The sequence below is a fragment of the Prionailurus bengalensis genome, chromosome C1 (assembly GCF_016509475.1).
Source record: "Prionailurus bengalensis isolate Pbe53 chromosome C1, Fcat_Pben_1.1_paternal_pri, whole genome shotgun sequence".
Lineage (NCBI taxonomy): Eukaryota > Metazoa > Chordata > Mammalia > Carnivora > Felidae > Prionailurus > Prionailurus bengalensis.
Genome location: NC_057345.1, coordinates 94,156,155 through 94,177,729, shown reverse-complemented (window position 1 = coordinate 94,177,729; position 21,575 = coordinate 94,156,155). Strand labels below are relative to the sequence as shown.

General features: G+C 43.1%; 1 protein-coding gene across 2 annotated transcripts in view; it reads right to left on the bottom strand.

The window, feature by feature from the left end:
- The window catches only part of AHCYL1 (adenosylhomocysteinase like 1), a 38,643-nt gene extending 18,699 nt beyond the window's left edge, over nt 1–19,944 (bottom strand). The window contains exon 1 of one of the 2 annotated variants that reach the window (XM_043575800.1): nt 19,499–19,944. In XM_043575800.1, the coding sequence (XP_043431735.1) occupies nt 19,499–19,618 (120 nt within the window). In that variant the 5' untranslated portion in view covers nt 19,619–19,944. The remainder of the gene's footprint in view (nt 1–19,498) is intronic. The other variant, XM_043575801.1, reaches the window with a different exon arrangement.
- Nucleotides 19,945–21,575: the final 1,631 nt, after the last annotated feature.

The following is a 21,575-nucleotide window of genomic DNA, read 5'->3' as shown; positions in this document are numbered from 1 at the left end:
TCAGTCTGATTCCATTTCAGATGAATCAAAAGAAACAGTTATCAATAAACACCAGCTTTTAAGTACAAAAACTACAGAAGTCTGCACATCTTTCAAACCTCCAATTAGGTAAAAGAAATCTCCCAAAGAAGAAGGGTATCCTCTTCCCAACACTTTGCTCTCAGGTACACCACCAGAAAACAATTTATCTCAAGGGAATCAATCTCAGGCCACAGAGTCAAATCCACAGCCACCTTCAGTCACTTCCATTTCCCAGCGCAGAAACCAGTCTTCTGAGACTCAGCAGGTTTTGGCTGCTCCCTGTCCTCCTTCCCTGTCTCAAGTTTCTTAAGTTCTCAGTTTCCCCAGATGGGGCCTGAGCTTCTGGAGGGGGAGGGAATGGCAAGCTGACTAATCACAGCACGTATCTCCCTCCACCACTCCACTCCTCTCTGGGTAACAGGAGGGTAACAGGATATAATGTGAGTGTGTGCATGCACGCACACACACGCACACTGCTAGAATCCAGTTCCAGAAGAAATACTCCTTTCAAAAATGGGAATCAAGTTCATCTTTCATCAATGTTGGTGGGAGGAAGGGGTGAGGCAATACCAGGGTTCATAATGCCAAGTCACTTAGCTGGTGAGGAAGGAACATAAAGTTTGAATACCTCTGCAAAGAGCAGTTTTATCCTTATCAGCTACTCTCTACCCCATCTCCCACCCTTCATATGAGACAACATACCTCACTGGCTTTGCTAATTATCTCCTGAGGTGCTCTAATGAAAATAAGTGATCTAGGCCTCCAACTGCCAACTAGAGGTAAAATTAAGAGGTTAAAAAGTGGCAACAAATAGCACAGGGAAGGACTTCCTAATCTTTTGAAAACTGCAATTTACACTAGATACACATCCCGACTATGTTTCAATGCCTATTTAGCTATCTGCCCGTCCAACTGCCTGGCCTGTCCATACTTTCCTCATCCTCAATCTGCTACAAATAGTATATGAAAACATGCTTGTTGTTCTTTTTCTCTTAACATTCAATTATCATCAACTCTAGCTTATTTTTAATTTTTAAAATATTTATTTTTAGGGGCGCCTGGGTGGCGCAGTCGGTTAAGCGTCCGACTTCAGCCAGGTCACGATCTCGCGCAGTCTGTGAGTTCGAGCCCCGCGTCAGGCTCTGGGCTGATGGCTCAGAGCCTGGAGCCTGTTTCCGATTCTGTGTCTCCCTCTCTCTCTGCCCCTCCCCCGTTCATGCTCTGTCTCTCTCTGTCCCAAAAGTAAATAAACGTTGAAAAAAAAAAATTTTTTTTTAAAAATAAAAAAAAAATATTTATTTTTAATATTTCTTTTTGAGAGATAGGCAGACACAGAATCCAAAGCAGGCTCAAGGCTCTGAGCTGTCAGCACAGGGCCTGATGCGGGGCTCGAAACCATGGACCGTGAGATCATGACCTGAGCCAAAGTTGGACGCTTAACTGACTGAGCCATCCAGGTGCACCAGTGTTTATTTTTGAGACAGAGAGCGTGCATGTGGGGGGGAGGGGGGAGGAGGGGGCGGGCAGAGAGAGAGAGGGAGACAGAGAATCTGAAGCAGATTTCATGCTGTCAGCTCAAAGCCCAACCTGGGGCTGGAATCCCCAAACCATGAGTTCATGACCTGAGCCAAAGTCGGATGCTCAACTAACTGAGCCACCCAGGTCCCCCATTTATTTATGTAGAGGTGACTGAAGAAATCTAGGCTCCTGGAACATACCCATGACTTTAGTGATACACCAAAGTTCCCTTCCAACTCCCTCTGCACCCCCACTGTTTCATTTTCCCAACTTTATTATGATCATTTTCTACATACAAAAACTTAACAAGAGTAGTATAATGAACACCTTTATACCCTCCATCTACACTGAATCTATTTTCCACATTAGGTTTCTTTCTCTGCATATATACACATGTATACATGCACACTTTCAAGTGGTCCTGCCAAAAAAAAAGGTTGCAAATATGAAAATTCACCAATAAATTCTACAGAATGAATTTTCTAAGGATATTCCCCTACAGAACCACAATATCATACTTAAGAATATTAACAATAATCCTGTATCATCCAGTCTATATTCAAACTCCTCTAATCATCTCAAGAATTTCTTTCAAAAAGATGTAGTATATGCACAATGGAATATTACATGGCCATAAAAAATGAAATGACATTTGCAGCAACCAAAGGCTATAATGCTAAGTGAAGTAAGTCCATCAGAGAAAGACAAATACCATATGATATCCTTGTATGTGGAATTTAAAAAACAAGCAAAGAGAAAAAAGAAACAAAAAACAGACTCCTAAGGACAGAGAACAAACCTAGTGGTTACCAGAATGGAGGTGGGTGGGGGATGGGTGAAGCAGATATAGGAGATTAAGAGTAGACTTATCTTGATGAGCATTGAGTAATGTGTAGAATTATTTAATCACTATATTGTACATCTGAAACTAATGTAACACTGTGTTAATTATACTTGAGTAATTTTAAAAAAAGAGTGTCTTTCATAGTAGACCTAAATGCCTCCCCAATTCTTCCAACCCAGGATAGAACCAAGGTTCACGAAAGCATTTGGTTGTTAGGTTCCTTCAGTGCCTGGTTATCTATCTGGAATAGTTCTCCTGTGTTTCTTCCCCCCCCCCCCCCCGCAATATTGACGTTTCCTGGACAAGTCCAGGCCAGTTGCCTTTTGGAATCTCCCACTTTTCAGATTACTTTTTCCTATAAATTGGAAGTTCAGCTTTGAGGTTTGATTAGAAAGAGATTAAGATTTTGGCAAGAATACTTCATAGATAATGTTGTATACTTTACTTTGCATTGTACTAGGTAGCATATCATGTTAGGTCATTCCATTATTAGTGACACTAAACTGAACCCTGGGTTAAAGTGAGATCATCAGTCTCTGAAAGGTGTATTTTCTCCTTTGCAAGTAAAGGTTAAATTGTGGGGTGGTATCTGTCAGCTTGTGAATATCCTGTTCCCTAGTGACTTTACCATCTGCTCATAATCCTTGCCTGAACCAATTATATTGTGGTGGGGGTGGGGGGATGTTATAGAATCATGTTTTTTTCCCTTACCATTCTTATCACATATATTAGCTGGCATTACTTTTTGTAAGGAGAAACTTTTCTTCTCCCTCTTTCATTTTTTTTCCTTACTTGTCTTTCATATTTTTATTTATTCAATCTGTTACACTCAATAACACAATGAGTACACTGAATGCTCCAATTGTCTCAAACTGGGCCAGTGGGAGTCTCCTTCAAGCTGATTCTTCTGTTTAAGTGCTTCCTTCCTTTCTGGTATAAGAAGATATACCAGGCTCACCTTGTTCTTTCTCTGCTTCAGATCTGGAATCAACGATTTCTCCATTTCTCCAAGCTCTGGTTTCTTTCAGTGGGGAATGGTATTTAGAAAATAATATCTGAGTATAAAATGTGCTAATTGTTAATAGAAGTGTCAGTGCTCCTAAGTTCTTGCAGGGGATAGAGAAATAAATCTTTTCGTTTACTCATGAGTTTATATTGATATTTCCATTTCAAATTTAACATTTTTTTAAACTTTTAATTTTCCTATTTGTATTTCTTTTCTCTTATTATTGTTTTTTTTTTTAAGTTTATTTAGTAAGAGAAAGAGGGAAGGAGCAGATAGGGAGAGAGACAGAGAATCCCAGGCAGGCTCTGTGCTGACAGCGCAGAGCCTGATGCGGGATCCCATGAACCAGGAGATCACAACCTGAACCAAAATCAAGAGTCAGACATTCAACCGACTGAGCCACCCAGGCACCCCCTGTCTTAGGTTGACAATGCTGGTCTCTAATAGCAATGATACGCTTACTTGTTTTATTCTAGAATACAAATAAAACAATTTCAAAATTACAAGACTAATGTTACTAACAATATTCTACGTAGTGAAGTGTCAATATTTCACTGAAGTTCCTTTTGTCCTTAGAAAATATCTCACGAAGGATATATAGGTGAAGTATGGTTTTCTGAGTGGTTAATATCAATTTGATATGTAGCTAGATTCATTTGTTTCTGTTCACAAGCAATTTTAAGGTTTCCTTTCTCTTTAATTTTTTGACACATAAAGCACATGTCTCAAAAGTTTTAAAGGTATATTCAGAGAAGTCTCACTGCCATTTCTATCTCCCCAACCTTCCTCCCTCCTCACCATTTTCATTAATTTCTGGTTTATGTTCATTAATACAGGTAAAAAAAAATAGCAAGTATATACTTATACTTGTATTTTCCCTGTCTTTCTTACTCAAAAAATAGACTGCTAAAATATTCTGCACCTTGTTTTTTTCACTTAGCAATCGCTTTGTATTGGTTCAGAGTGGAAAAATCAATTAATTCTTAAGTGCTGGGAAAGACTGAGCCAGGTTACTACTGTTCACCTTATATGTTTGTCATAAAAAGTCATTAGACTTAATTCACAGTCCTCTCTAAAGCCTATCTTGACTTTAAATAAAACTCACAAGAAGTTAAACTGGCAAACCTCACTGCAAGGTATGCTGGGATGTTCTTTAAGATGAAAATTTGCCAACTGCTTACAAATAGGCAAATGTGTATTCTTAAAATTAATTTCTATCAGAGAAAAGTTAACAGTGAAAGCAAGCAATCGATCATTGGACAGGTGTAGAAGATGGAGTTTCTGACATTTTGGAAGGTGGCCACACAGACTGAATAAATGCCATCTGTATAATTTCTTAGCCTGCCAAGAAGAAACAAGATTGGAGACGTATAAAAACAATCCTTCCTTCCTTCCTTCAATTTGGAAGTTTAGCTTAAATGAGGTTGAAAGCCAATTACATCTTAGAAATTCAAACCCTCTACACATATTTGCTTGAGTGAATGGGAAGGCTATATCCACTGAGGGGTGAAAGACATGAAAATCTTTGCCAAATAGTTTATGGCAAAAGAGCTACAAGCAGCTCCAAAAAAGTGGCAGCTGAGTGGACCTGGGTGTGCTTTCTAAACCCTAGGTTAATACCCAACAAAGGTTAATGAGACAGAAACAGTATCAGTTGTTTTTTGTTACCATCTACTGCTTCCCATAAAGTATAGGCTCAAGGGAGGAAAATGCCATCAAAACTCAACACCAAATAAAATAATAATCAGACTTTAAAGACCGAATATTGAATAGTTAACTATGTAGTAACAGGTATTGTTTCCAAATGTGGGTGGGTCAATGGGATCCTTCAGAATCTGCCCTGTAGACAGATGGAATAGTTTCGATTTCAAAAAACAAGGTAAAAATCACTTTAAAGATCAGCTGTAGGCGGCTTTAGTTTCCACAGCTCTTAAAAACACAAAATAGCAAACATCTAGGAGATTAGAAACATAATTCAAGGACAAGAATCTGACAATCAGTCACATCAAATACAATCACACTGTATTTTCCATTCTAGAAAGGTAATATTTGCCATCCCTTCCTGACTTTCTAATTTGAGATGTATATATTCAATTTTAGATAAAAGTCTCAGCATGAAATCATGACCTTAGATAGTCTGTAAGAAAAAAGGTAGTTGATGGGGCACCTGGGTGTCTCAGTTGGTTAAGCGTCTGACTCTTGGTTTTGGCTCAGGTCATGATCTCACAACTTATGGGTTGGAGACCCACGGTAGGCTCTGTGCTGACTGCACAGAACCTGCTTGGAATTCTGTCTCCCTCTCTGCCCCTCCGGAAGTCTGTCTCTCTCAAAAATAAACATTAAAAAAAAGAAAGAAAGAAAGAAAGAAAGAAAGAAAGAAAGAAACAAACAAACAAACAAACAAACAAACAAACAAGGTAGTTGAAAGGAATTGGTGGTTGCAATGTGCCTGGGGCTATTTAACAATAAGAACCACCTATTGCTCCAGGATGAATACAGTGCAATTCCCCAAACTCTCTAGCTCCCCAACCAGAACACAGAAGTGAGTTTTCCTGACCTGTGACTTTCTGAACAGCCATTTTCTAGTGAGGAAAAGTGGACAGATGCACAAGGATAAAGATCTCTTCCTTTAGGCTGTACTGCAAACCAAAAGTCAAAATCAAATTTGGTATAGGAAGAGTTATCCTTCAAATGTGATCAATAACCAACACTGTGAGAACATCACTGATCTAAATATTTTTCAAACCATTCTTGTTTAAATTCTGGCATATAAAGAACAAGTAAAACCACTGCAAGCATTACATCAGGACTTTTACCTAAAGCTGATTATAGATTTGAAATCCACACTTACTGGTATCAAAAAACCAAGGTCCTGAATGCCTAAATTTCTATGACATTCTAGTTTTGCACTCTGCTTCAACATCAGTGGCCCACAGATATGATTTTTTTACAGAAGATTTGTATTTTCAGAACATGTTGGAATCTTTCGAGTGAGAGATCTACTCTTCACAGATGAAAAAACAGAACAGGGGTTGGGGTTAAGTGACTTGCTGAAGGCAAATGTGTTAACAAATTGAGATTTAGAAAAAGAAAAAAAAAAAAATCCCTACAAGCCCAGTACCATTATATTATCCTTCTTCTAGAATAGGCTGGGGGAAACAGCAGCTCTCCCCTTTATTTTCAAGAGGTCAGTTAAAGGATAGTCCACTATTGCACTGAAGCTTTCTGAGCTTCCATATGAAGACTTGTGAGCTCTAGGGAAGGAAGAGAATTCTCTCCATTCCAAAATCTACATTGATTTTGGGAAAAGTGAAATGATGCAGAGAAATGTAGTATTTTAAAGCTGCCAATGAATTGCTTTAAGAGGTGCTGCTCCTTGGACGTGGAAAGGGTGAGGAGAGAGTAAGAGCCCAAAAGTGGAGGCAAAAAGCTCTGGTCTAGCATACACTTCCACCATCTTCTGAGGATGGAATGGGGAGGAGGAGAACGTACGGGCAATCTAATCCAGACCACTAGGATGAAAGAAATGACCCCAGAACTTCCTGCTGTAGGCATCAAAAGCAACTTAGAAATTCCACCTGTTATTTATTTATTCAACAGGTTTTCAATCTGGTATGATTAAAACTGATCAATGATTTGTTTTCTTTCATCATCTGGGAAACCTATAATTATTATTATTATTATTTTAACATTTATTTATTTTTGAGAGACAGAGAGAAAGCATGAGCCGGGGAGGGGCAGAGAGAGAGGGAGACAGAGAATCTGAAGCAGGCTCCAGGCTCTGAGCTGTCAGCACAGAGCCTGACATGGGGCTCCAACCCACGAACCGTGAAATCATGATCTGAGCCAAAGTCCGATGCTTAACCAACTGGGCCACCCAGGTGCCCTGAAACCTGCTATTTTCATTTAAAATGACCATATTTTAAAACATACAACAAAGAATATATTTTAAATGTGCTTTTTAAGGTAACTTATTTATGTTGTGCACAATGGTAATGGGGGAACTTTTCTTTCACACGACAGTACAATCTATATAACTAACTGTATAGCTTTGTATGGTGAATAGAACCTTAAAACAGACCTAAACAGTCCCAGGAAGTGAGGCCTGAAATTCCTTTGATCACTCAAAGGGGCTTCTTTAAAAATAGAAAGTAAACATAATTGGTGGTATGATTATATTCCCCCTAGATTAGGGAGTTTTGGTTTAATGCATCACTGAGCAAACAATGAGATGTCCTTATATTAATAGCAGGTTAGAAACTTTAATAGCAGAACAGTTTTTCCATATGCTGGACAACTGGAGCAGTTACAACTGGAATCATCTAGAGCCTCCAGGCTCCTTTGGGGAGGACTATGGGCTCTGAGTGTATAGAAGTTTGGCCTGGGTGGCTCATTTGGTTAAGCATCCAACTCTTGATTTCACCTCGGATCATGATCTCACATTCCTGAGACTGATCCCCATGTTGGGCTCTGCACTGAGTGTGGAGCCTGCTTAAAATTCTCTCCCCCTCTGTCCCTCTCCTCAGCTCACATTCTCTCAAAAAAAAAAAAAAAAAAAAGTTCGGCCTGGAAGACCTTGAATACAGCACAATTTCAGCATCCCTCAGCGTGGGTCTGGAAAGTTCCCCTTAGACGTCAGGCAGAGTGACAAGAATTCCCCATAAAGACCACCCTTAAAGAGGTCTTGATCTGTAGTTACACTAAAGGTCAGATTTTAGGGAGGTAAAGGCAGAATTGGCACAGGGCTCAGTGTGTTCATTGTGCTCCAATCTCTATTATCTGGCCGGGTTATTTCTACATAATTCTTTCTCCCAGTGTCCCAAACAAAATTTCACTCATGTTTCTGCAGCACATGTTGTACTATACATTATACTAACCCTGAAGCACAGTTTAGCCATTCGCTCAAGTCAAACACCAACTTTTCCAAGGATAGAGACATATTAATATTGGTATACATGAAGCAAAGCCTTATCTGCCCTCTCCTTTTATCTTGAGTTCTGTTTGATAATAAAACAATAGTGACAGACCCTTTAGAACTAAAATGTAATCTTTTTTTTTTTTTCTTTCTTGGTCTGGGTCTCAAATCCACTCTCTTTGGTTTCAGGTTATCTGGCTTACCAGCTCAGTCAATTGTCTTTCTGAGTTCTGCCCTCTTTTTTTTTTCCTATCATCTTTCTCCAGTCTTTACTCCTTGGGTATTTCCTCAGCCCCTCATTTATCAACTCCTTCTGTGATGTTGTGTTTTGAAGCCAGGATTTCACTATAATGCCCTCTCATGATCTTTATAATTTTACTGTCACTCTTACTCTAGGAATTGATAGTATAAATCATGTTAAGGAAATTCTCATATTCTGACCTGATTTTTAACCTATTGAGTCCAACAAGCTCAGCCAACCAGAAACTAGGGGTGGGAATGGGAACAGAGAGTCAAAATCATTCTTAACATTCAAAGAGAGCACAGACTAAGAAATGTGACTGGTGTAGTGGAGGCCTAGCAATTCTTATTCTTTTTTTGAGATGCTCTCAAGTTCTTTGCAAAGGACCTTGGCTGTACAGATGAAGAAACTACAACCCAATGTGGCTAGGAGATAATAGTCCCAAATACACAACTCATGGCCTGGCTTTACCCCAATCACCACATTCTCAATCCTGGACAAGCATTCTAGGTTTTTAGCCTGGGTTCAGGGACGGGCCTCAGGCTGCCAACTCCCCTTATATGCAAATTGGTGTGTGTGTGTGTGTGTGTGTGTGTGTGTGCGCGCGTGTGTGTCTGTGTTTCGGGAACATGAACACAACTCTGATAGGGCTCCAAACTCCAAATGATTAAGAACCACTGTACAAGACTTATATGACTCAAATAATAACCTCACAAGAATGTAAACTCCACAGGATATGGATCTTTGTCTTGTTCACTGATTAATCCTAAGTGCCCAGGTCCCGGGAGACAGTAGTAGGTGCTTAACCCTGAGCTAACAGAGCTACATAATTTCTGGTCATAGCTTACTCTGAATACTTTGGAAAAGAAGAGTAACCATAGGCTATTTTCAGGACCTCTCACATGGGGCACAAGATTTTTTCTCATGGCCAAAGTCGTCCGAGATAGATGGTAGCTACATTACCATTCCAATATCAGATATCATAACAATTTTGGCCAGCCTTGTTAGATAACCTAAGTGGTTCTAAATATGGGATCTTTCAGGCTTCAGCAGTTTCGAAAAGCACATACTATCCTATTCTCCACTTGCCCCTTACCATCAACCCTTCCCCATTCTGACTAAGTAGGTCTAGGTTAGGGCCCTGAAATGAATGTTTTAAAAAAGTTCCCTAGGTGACTGATTCCTTCCATTCCTTCTATTCCATGAGAAGTACTCATCTGAGACAATCTAAGCAGGATCTGAAAAAGCAAACACAAGCACACGGAGTTTACCAGGCTCTTGATAAAGCAACTGAAGGCACGCAGGGAACAAATGGGTTAGACACATCGTGTTCAGAGAGAAAACAAATAAGGCAAAGAAAGTAGAAAATCTGCCTTTGTAATACCAACTCCATCTGTCAGGTACAGCCAATCCATCAAATGGATCCACAGGGTTTAGGAGCACATGACAAAGAGCTCATCTCAGGAAAAGAGACTATATTTTTACAATGGCTTGGTCCAAAATCAGTAAAAATTGGCAAGGTGCTCTCATTCCAAACATGCCCAGCGTTCAGCTAATCCTCTCCCTGTGGAGTCAGAAAAGAATGTGCAGAATTCTGAACCCTCTATTTCTCAAATAGGAGGGGTTCCTTCTTCTGAATGCAAGGGTTGAAACTAATCCCATCAACTCTCCACTCCAAATTACAAACTGGGTAGAGGAATGAGATGCCTCCCTACACGGGTGTTCTCCTTCTAACCTTTATGATCTGTAAATATCCTATACCCCATCTCACAGAAGCCATGCCTTTGCTGACCTCAATTCATTCTCAACTGGCAAATAAGAACAGAAACCACCCCCAGAGTAATGTTTCCCTCTGGGAAACCCTGGGGAAGGGTGCAGTAGGGTCAGTGCCTCCAGCATGCATTTTCCCTGGACTTACAATACAGCTTATTACATTTAGAACATCATGTTCTCAACCAGCTTGGTCTCTTTTCTGTTACAAACCTGAAGTAAACAGATTCTACAGCAGCTACAAGTCTGTTACCAAGGCCACTGTATTGATCAGTGTAATTAACATTCACAATTCATCTAGTCCAGCATGACAAGCCAGCTGGGCTACTCTCCGTAAGAACTGAACATTGGGAATCTTCCTGTCTTGCTTGCTAAGGAGTCTGGTGCTCCCGAAGCTGGGCACTAAAAACTTAAGTACTGAATTAGAAGCAGGATACTACCTGGCTACCCACAGGAAACTGAATTAGTTACCAGAATAACTGAACACATCTGCCATCTCTACAAAGCACCTACTTCTACTTCCAAAACTACAAAATTCTGAAGGTCTCCCTTTCCCCTGAATTCTGCTTACATCACATACTTAGGGAAACAAAACACAAAATCCTCAATGCCAACTAGGGCCTGATTCCTGGTTAGGACAAGCATTGGCCCAGTTCCCAGAAGCCTGTAACTCTAAAGGAGGTGAATTTCAAAGACAAGGGCATATATAGTTTTTGAACATGGAGCTTAGCTTTTGGTTCAGAAGGGGCAGCTATGGTTGCAGAATGAGAAGAATCAGAAGTTTGCCCATCATTGCTGGGCAGCACTGTTGTTTATTACTTTCAGGACTCCAACACCAATTCCAAAATGAAACTGTTCAACTCACTGCTGGCCCTCAAATCTCAAACACCCTAAAGGTGAGCCTCTGTTCCTTAAATCAAGAGCATGTGTAAACCAGAACACCACTTTCAACTTAGGGCAGTGTCCCTACTGCTAAGGGTTTAAAACCGGGTGGGACATCAAATTGCCTTCCTATTACAAGTAAGAATATCCCTAGGCTTCTAACCTACTGCCTTGTGATTCTCAAGCAACTGGGCCAAGAAGCTAGAGGCCTTGTATCTCAACAGTCTCCTCCCTTAGTTCCTGATGCTAGCATTATAAAAGGATCTACTAAGCTGTTGGAAATTCTTATCAATGTCTCACCTGCAGTTCTCTGTATTCCCATTATCACCCATGTGAGAGGGATCTAAGTTAGAAAAACAACCCTTGCCAACTGAAGGGGATGGTGAGCCAAAGCCACGAAGTGAGTCCAACTCACTTTCTCCTAGAGAAATCATCTCACAATATTTTACTCACTAAACAATTGGCAGTACTTATACGCCAAGCACATGGTCCTTGCCCTCAATGTCTGGTCTAGAGAAATCAAATGAAAAGTATGATTCAGATATCAAGCCAGTTCTGAAAATAGTTTTGAGAAGTACTACACTGAAGTCAAACCTGTTTTTGAGACATACAGGGGAGCCAGTTATTTTATTTAGTTTTGATAGTGCAGCATGTGAGTTCCCTACTCTGAACACTTCAGCTCTGAAGCTTTACAGGCACTCACAGCTCATATGAAGGGCAGTGGGTATGAGGTAGTACAAGAATCCCCAAAAGTTGCTGATGTGCTGGTTTCAGTATGCCTAAGTTCTTGAGTTGAACCCTCAAGGCATTGATAATGAGGCTCTTGGGAAGCCAAGGAGCATCCCAAAGAGGCGGATGACAAAGAACACCAACAACCTCAGTTTCGTTCCAAGGACAAACTGCAAGCTGGAAACAATCGGCAGTTTCTGGATCTGTAAAGGAAAGAGATACTATGGCTTAGAGACCTCCTCCTCTAAATCAGGGTTTTTAACCCAGGATCCATGGATGAGTTTCAGGGAGTACCACAAGCCCTTTGAAAAGTATAACAAAGATTAAGAACAAAAGATTAAGAACCATTGTTCTAGAGTCTCTAATCCAGTGAATATCTCAAACAGGCAAAATAGAAACCTATTTCAGTTCTCTACCTTCTACAGACTTGTCTACTTATTGACCTCTCTTCTACAATTAGAAACAGAGATGAGAGTGTGTACTTTAAAAATTCAAGGCAAAGAGCTCTTTTCTACATCTCCAAAATAAAGCCAACCATCATGAGAGCCCAAATGAATCTTCCTTAAGACCTATGAGGAAGAGGACAGGGTAGAGGTGGTCCAAAAGGGCAGAGCAGAACCACTGTCCACTACTTACTTTCCTGACAAGTCCCTTTTTTAAATTTCAGGATCCTATGATCATAATGAAAACAAGTCACAGCCCAAAAGCCTGGACTCGAGGTCAAGCCAGTCCTGGGAGAAGGGAATAAAGTAATTCCCCTTATGATCATGGAAACCTGTGTCCCAAAAGTTCATCTTAATTGGTAAGTACTGTAAGAGCTGAAAACACTTATTAAAAACAGAACTTCCAAAATCCTGACATTACTCAAAACACGGTAATATGGACAGCTTCATTCAGGAGGCCAAAATGAAACATGGTTACAGTCCTCTCCTCCAGGCCTTTCGCCCCTTCACTCTGTCACTCACCAATCCACCATCTGGCTCACAGAGCCGCGCACCAGTGCGGATCAGCACATTAGCATTCTCCTTGGCACCCTGAGCGCATAGCATGTTCAGGGGGATTCCACGGATGGCACTGTGCACACACTCTTCAGGAAAGAAGAGAAAAATATACAAACAGGGCTCGCAGTTCTTCAGATTGTAAAGAACTAGGCCTGAGGCAGGGCCAAGACCAACGCATGCAGCAGTGAGCAGTCCCAAGCCCCTCCCGTTTAAGCCTCACTCTAGCATACAACTGCTCACAGGGTGTCCATTTTAGAAGTGAACTGGTTTGGGCTGGTAAAGAACATTTTAAGCCCATTAAGCCCTACAGGCTAAGTACAGAGGCATGTCAGCTGAGGCACTGGGACTTCTGTGGCAAGAAAGCAGGAGCATGCAGGGCCAGTCCTAGATTTGTGTTTCTTCAAAGTCTTTTCCTCATCTCCACTACGGTATTCCATATACTACCTTTTACCCGTAGCTCATTATGTTTTTTCTCTCTGTGGCCAGTTTGGGTAGTAAATGATTAAGCCCCATTGTATATTGCTAAGTAGTACCAGCCATTATACACATTGTGAGATTAAGGCACCGGACTGAAGCCTTTAGAAAAACTGAACAGAGATAGGAAAAAAATGAAACCAGTCTGAGTGTCAACAAAGGCATGAGGGTTCCACCCTAGATCTGTAATTGCCTTGGAGCAAAGGCCACACACTTCTGCCGGAGAAAATCAGTTAAATATAATTAGGAGCAGGCTGTTTAGGGCAAAGAGAAACAGTACCTGGGGGAAGGAGGTGGAATACGCTGGGGAGTGATCTGAAGGTGACCACATAAAAAGATAGTCATACCTCAAAAGAGTCTTTGGAATTGTTTCATGTAATTCAAGGATTCTAGTTTGGGAAGACTCCCAGATAATTACAGTTTGAGGATATAAACGCGTGGACTCAGCTGGCCCACTGTCTGATAGGTGCCCACCTTCCACAGGTACATCGTGTGATGTGGGGGGGTGGACAAGGGAGGGGTGGTGGTCAGGCAGAGCACATCCATCCCATTTCCAGTACGAACTCGAAGTTCTCCTGTTGTCTATGTCCTTCTTGGAAATCAAATATTTTAGTGTTCAGCAGGTTTAAGCTCTACATTTTTCTCAGGGAAAACATTTTTCTCAGGGAAAATTTCTTTCCTGGTGAGAAGCCATTCCAATAGAAACATCTTTGTTTTGGCTCTTTAAGACTATTTCAAAATTCCATATAAACCAGGGTACTTTTCAGAGTTTAGGGAGGTAGTCACTGAACAGCATGTTGGGATAACACATAAATTGGAACTGCAGAAGCAAACCAGAAATATGGTCACTCTAGTTACAAAGGAACAAAAACACTAAGTAAATTTAGTAAATTTACGAAATGCTAATCCCCTCAACAATCCTGTAGTACTATCATTACTTCTCATTTTACAGACAAGAAAACGGAGGCTCAGATGGGTTAAGTCACTTGTCCAAAAATCACAGTTATCAGATGAGAGGAACTGAAGGTAAACCTGACTCCAAAAATCAAGTGCCTAACATACACGGTACTACTCAGTTAGCCAAGCAACAGCGGGGATAGCTAGTGAAATACCTGAGCGGGTCAAAGAGAAATACAGAATCGGAAGAGAAAAGGTGAACACACCTCAAAGTGAAGTTTAAACCACTTATCATATGCAAGATACTGACACTATTGACAAGGGTCGGAAGGAAAATTTGTGGTAAGAATCAGTCTTTAACTTTGGGTTCTTTCTTAGATTTCAGGTTGGAAAAAACTCTGGCCTATGCAAATGTATTGTTCTTCATACTTGATGAGGATGCTTCTGACCTACCACAACATGACGTGTTCTGAATTCTTCTACGCAGTATAATGAGGGTAGCCTTTCTTTATAAAATTTTAATATTCAAATTCCCAAACTTGAGAAACTAGTAAGTATACATGGTTCTCCTTTACTGGCCAGTTCCTTTAATTAACAGTCCCAAGAGAGCATTAAAGTACTTGTTTACAGATCATAATTACTTGAGGTGGAAGAATAAATTTATCAAGAGTCATAGGCAACTAGAAATCTACATGATTCTGTATCAAAATATCCTTTATGAATAACCTTACAAGAATACATTGGGCAACATGTAATAATATCCAAATAATATCCTCCTGATAAGACACACAATTGTAATCTTGCCAGCAAGGGATCTAGACAATGAACAAATTTCTCTCTGTTACAACATAAAAGTGCAAAAGAACTAGAACAAAGTAATATGGCAACTAGTGTCTAATTAAACAAATAAGAAAAAGAGAGATAATCAGTAATTGTGGAGAAATCCAAACTAGATCTTCTTATATACATCCCTGACTCCTGTTTGAAGACCGCCACTAAAACAGCTGTTCTAAAGAGAACTGAGAGATACTTAAAAAAAAAAAAATTTTTTTTAATGTTTATTTATTTTTGAGAGAAAGAGAGAGAGACACACAGAGTGTGAGCAGGGGAGGGGCAGAGAGAGAGGGAGACACAGCATCCAAAGCGGACTCCAGGCTCCGAACTGTCAGCGCAGAGCCCGATGCGGGGCTCTGACCCGCAAACTGTGAGATCATGACCTGAGCCAAAGTCAGACGCTTAACGGACTGAGCCACCCAGTCCGAGAACTGAGAGATGCTAACGACGTAGAAAAGATAAGAAACATCCACCTATCAAACCTCAGTGAATCTAAGAAGTATCGGTGCAAATTCTATAAAACTGCACCAAGAATTAGTCATAACATAATCCTTCCTGATGAGAAGAGGGGCATCCTGCTGCATTCCACCCAACACATGAACAGCTAAGCAGTACTCACTAAAGCTCTACTCGGTGTGCTTTCCTAAGTCTTAGCCCACCTTTTTGACGAACTGGTGCTATACATGCCTTACGCAAATAAAGAATATCCTACAAGCAAAAGTAGCTGTTTTGTCTCTCTTTTCCTCTACTGTGCTGGCGGTAAAAGTCTGTCTGCATAGATCTTAGGTACAACACCTAAGTACCACTCTGGAGAGACCCCCGCTCCCGCCACCCCCCCCCCCCCCAGTAATAAATGTTCAGAAGTGCAGAGAACAGCAAATGCTTTGATAAGGCTTCCAGAGAAACTTATCTATCTTACAAAGTTTCATCAACAAGCTGGAGATCTGAGTTTACTCTAAGGAAAAAAAAAAAAAAAAGTCAACTTGACACAATGTTAATTTCCAAAGGTCCAAGGACAGCCATCACCCCTGCAACACAAAGTAGCAGAAAGAGGGAAAAATACCCAGTGACTATGGGGAACTAGCTGACTTACCTGGGTTGACTGATAACCACCAACATTAAAGAAGAATCCTCTTTAGCTGTGGTACCACTTACCACAGGTGACTGTACACTACCCTTACAACTCAGGGACTCCTTTTATCACCCAAATATTCCTGGCAGTACAATCTGAAATCAACAGGAACAGTTGTGAACAAGCCTTACTATAGCTGTTAATACCATCCCATGAAAGTTTCTTTTAGAACTTTATGTGTCAGCAAAAGCTGTCTTCCCAAGAAAATGGTATGTATTATTTCCCATGTCTGCTAGCGTGATTCCCTCTATCCTCTGGCTCCTAGGAGGCTTGGAGTTGCATATGATGATCAGGTTCATCAACGGTCTTAGCCCTTAGGGTTAAAGGTATTTTTTTTTTTCCTTTGTACAGTTTTGACTTTCTATCTAAATTGTGTATGTCTTGCGTTATAAGTCATCTCAAATGCTCACTAAAAACAGGCAGCGTAAGAATACTAATAGACTTCCTTAAAACCGCTTTTGTTATCTTAGCTCCTAACATGCACCTATCTCCACCTGTTCCAAATAAAAAGCACTTATTGGTAGATGAGGAAACTGAGGCACAGAAGCTCCCTTACTTAAGGTGGTAGCCACTTAGTTGACTTTTTGACACCCAGATCAAGCCTTGAATCAAACCAACAAGTCCTATTAACTTCACAGTACTGTGCTAGACCCTAGGGCACACAAAACTAAGTTACGATTACAGTTGAAGAATTTCAATGTATCTATGCTTTGAATTGACGGACAATTTGTCCCCAAAGTGAACAAACTTTCACCAGTTACACTGGAATCTGATCTGAGGACCATCAAGGTCACCCTAACGTAACCTGTAGCCTGACTAGCACCTCACTTCCTGAGGGGCCTCAGGGCTTGGAATGACCTAAGGATTACTTGGTCTAGAGCCACGCTGGAGTCCTCACAGGCTAAGGACGGCACCTTTTGAAGAGGCCTTTTTCTTGTACCATTCAGTACACGGCTGAGCTACATTTTCCCCCCTCTCTTCTCATGCTTTCTCACATTATCAATACATGGCAGAGGTACAAAAGTGACTTAAGTCATAACATCCAATTCAGTAGTTGTGAAAAAACAGACCACCTGGGACTTGCTGTGTGACCTTGACTAGTCCTCAACCAACTCATTAACTGAATAAATGCCTTCTATTATCACTAGGGAAAGGGTAATTAGTCATCATAAATCACTTTAATACAAAGTGCTGTGTAAAAGCTCAGAAAGAGTAAGATTAATAAGAAACATGGGGTACATTTACTAGCAAATGGAAACTTCTAACAGGGTCTTCCCACATTCCTGGCAGAGACTGCTTCTTTCAGCTAACGGAATACGAGTCTTTAAAATCATTAGCATTTGTCCTGACTATAATATACATTTAACAGTATTTCTCCTGGGAAGCAAAGAGGAAAACGGGTATTTATTCCTGGTAGGTGGTCATACAGACATCTCAATTACTAGTTGGCAGGTAGGCAATTAATACTTGAGTACCTACTATGTGCTAGGTACAGAGCTGGGTACAGTAGGTACAATGGTGAACAAGAGTCCCTCCCTGCCTTTATGGAGTTTACAACCCACAAAACAAACTTTGTCTTATTAATAGTGGCACTCGCAAGGATACCGGCTTACTAAAATTAAGGCAAGAAAGAATAAAAACGCTTAATCTCTGAAGCAATTAGACCAACGAGGATAGGCTAATGGGGAGAGGAAGAGTTCAGGGAACTAGGGTACGAGGGCTTTCCCCTAACCCATCATAGGTACTACCCTCAAGCATTCTTAGAAAAGCTGTGACTGTCTCCTCAAATAGTGCAGATTAGAGTTACTGCCCCCAACAAAGCAGTCAGCTGAAGTGACAGCACGAAAAGTAAGGTTAATCAGACTTCACAGAAACAAAGGACCTTCTACCACCTTTTTAAGGCATCTATTGGTAAGTTTCTGAATTTTACGGGAAAACAGACCCACGGCACACAACGGTGAACTGTCTTTTCAATCCTGCATCTGCCTCCTGGAGTGGTAGATTGATCTCCTTTAAAAACAAAGTCATCTTGCCCACTATGGCAGCTTGACTAATTCAGGTGTAGGAGCCTCAAGGACTCTTATCTAGTCCTGCAAACCTTGCTGTATTCAGCTTACACAAGCACTGCACCCCGTCAAACGCTGCAGGCCCGGACAGCCTTGAAATACCGTCTTTAAAGGGGGGCAATATGTATCCAGCTTCTCACTGGTTTCAAGAAAGGTCACCTCTCTGCAAAGGTTCTCTGGTCTGTTAACTGGGTGCCAGGTATGTGGAAAGTCAAGATGTGGGTGGCAGCAAACGCTCACAAGGCACTCGGGATCCCAATTCCACCGTTCGGAGAGCTAGTGAGACTAAAATCTCCAAAGCCTGCTATTTAATCTTTCAGGACAAGAGAATTAGAAGGGTGTCCTCTGAGCTCAACCCCGCAGCACAATAGACTAAACTTGTTCTGCCTTAGTTGAGTGCAGTACAGAATGAGCAATCCTTCCTTACCACCCACCCCTCCAACCCACCCAAGCTCCCTTCCCAAGGGATGCCTAAGTGATCTATTCACATGACTACCATCAACCTGTATCCATGGCAGTGTCTGCTGTCACCAACCCCCAAACGTTAGTATCTTACATACGTCCAAGCCACCGGATGACCACAGAAGGTGAAAACCACAGTGTCCTTTCCAATCTCACACTGCCCTCGCTGCTTTCACCTGCATAAACGAGCTAGCCCCACGTATTTCTTCCTCTTGCCTCCGAGCTAGCACGCAGTTGTCGGATAAACCAGCCGCTGCTCCCAAAGATTTGCCCAAAGCGGCTCTGCCAGATTTATCCACTCACCTGAGGGGAGAGGTTCGGTTCAGCCCCAGCCCCTGGGGCTGGTCACAGGGGTCGTGAGTTGGCTCACCCCAATCCCGGCCCCCACTCCCGTCTTCGAAAGGCCCTGCCTGCATCCCGGAAAAGTCAGCCTCAAATTTAAGGCCCGGCCCTGGCGGATTTCAGAAAGATCCCGGAGGACTAGGGCCGAGGGACAAAGGAAAGTGAGGTCAGGGGCGGCCTTTCCAGCTCGGGATAGGCCTGGGGCCACTCACTCGCCACCCTTCACACCGCCTCAGTCGTCCCGGACCTCCTCAAACCTGGCCCCTGAAGTCCCGAACTCGCTGGATCCCGGGCCCCGGGCAAGCTCGCGCCCCTTCCGCGAGGCCCCAGCCCAGGCCCCCACCGCCACCCAGAGCCCCCGCACCTTCTTGGGCGCCTTGGTGACGGTGGCCATGAAGGAGTACTTCTCAGCGTCCTCAATCTCCTTGGCCTGCTTCAGCTCCTCCCCGACCCCGGGCAGCGGCATCGCGTCAGGCATCGACATCCCCCGGCCGGCCCGGCCCGCGGCCGACCCGCCGCCCCCGCCTCTTTCCCTCACGGGCGCCCGCCCGCCCGCCCGCGCGGCGCCCTCCGACACGCGTTCGCCCACCCTCCCGCCCGGGCCGCGCGGAGCTGCGTCCGGTGCTAAAGTGCTGTGGCCAGCGCCTCGTCCGCTCGGCAGTCTATACCAGCCGGACAGCGACGGCAGCGACAGGAGCACCAGGAGCAGCAGCGCCGAGCTCCGACCGGCCCGCGCCGCCACCTCCGCCGCACGCAAACACGCACGCAAAGTAAGGGTAGAGGGTGGTGACGCCACGTCAAGTACTGGCAGCTCCGAGTTGGGGAGAGAAGAGGCGGGGAAAAACGGCGTCCTGTCATGACGTCACCACGCTGGACCCGGCCGCAGAAGCCACGCCTTCTTCTTCCTGCCTTGCCGAAGTTCCCAGAGGGAGTCAGACCCTTTCCGCCGCCAGGTGGCGACATCAGCCCTGTAAGACGCGCGTGGTTTCCGCAAGAATGCCTCGGACCTGGGAGGGAGTCTCTGGGCTGTGGGGTTCCCTCCAAGGCCTCACTCAGGAAGGTGTAAGGGGGATGTTTGGAAGCAAAGCCCAGAGCCCCACACGACACGTCCTACAGCCAGTACTAGGAAATATGCGGGGCCAGAGACAGCCCACCGACGGCCCCGGGCCCTTTGAACCAGCAGCCCCTTCCCCTCCTGCTCACCGCCCCCCCCCCCCCCCGCACAGACTGAGAGAGCAGTGTGGTTTCCGCACAACCTTTTGTGACCTCTTCCACCACCGTCTCCGCTGGGTCTTGCCTGTTTACAAGACCTTCAGGTCGCGGAGCTGATGTTATCTGGCCCCTGGGATAGGGGTAAGGGAGCCGAGAGAAGGAGGGGGGATTTGGGGGTGGGACAGATAAGTCCCTGGCTTGAATGGTTTTCCTGCTCATCCCTAGAAGCATTAGATTTTGCCAGTTCCCAGTGGCACCCAGGGCATTCGCATGCTGTTACTGGTCCCTACCATGTGCTCTGTGCTAAGGCCCTGGATGGAAAAGGTGTGTGCGATACATTGTATGTTTTGCAAGTCTTATTAGACCAGCTGGAGAGGCAAAGCCTGTTTGTAACCTAATGTCAGCTGAGGTAGCATGTCTTTTGAGAGTGAAATGACACTGGCTAAAGGCCCGCCCGTGTCCTGTGGAAAGTCCAGTGCCCTCCCCAGGATTTCTGTGAATTAGTAGGGGGACTTAGATTTTCATGGTTACCTCTGGCTCTAGTTTTCTGCCTCATCTGAAGTGTTACTCACTATTCTGGTGTTGTGACTGTTTCTTCAGTTCCTGCTGTCAATTCAAATACGGAACACGGCCCCTTCTCCTTTCAACCCCCACCCCTATTCCAAAACAACTGCAAAAATAATGCTGTAACATGTAGCAGAACTTTTAGTGAAGGTTTGTGGGCCACAGGGGAGAGATTACATCACCTAGCAAACAATTTAAAATCACATTTCTGAAATGTTCTGTAAAGTTATTTTGGCGATCTCGTCACCTGGGGTTTCTCACTGGCCACACCACCCCACAGAGCTGCCCTAGCCCACTGCTGCCTAATGTGGCTTCCTTGTTACTCCCTTCCATCCCCCCACCTCCCTCTCTCCTCCTTGATTGACTCTGGAAGGCCAGATTCCTCTCTACTGTGATGAGTAATTCAGGTCCCCCCCAGTGCCCTTTTCTGAAATTTCCCCTGCCCCACCAAGCCCACCTTTTTCTATCCAGAACCCCACCAGGTCTCTGACAGGTTCAACTCTTTTAAGAAAGCAGTTGTGGTTTGGAATGACATCTTTTCCACTGGTTTGTGTTCAGGAGTGGGAAGAGTATAAAATACTTGCCTCTGGGGCCCCAGAAGTCTTAGTCAGAGAAGCCCATGTTCCAACCACCCCGCCCCATGGGGCCATCTGTTTGAATGAGGC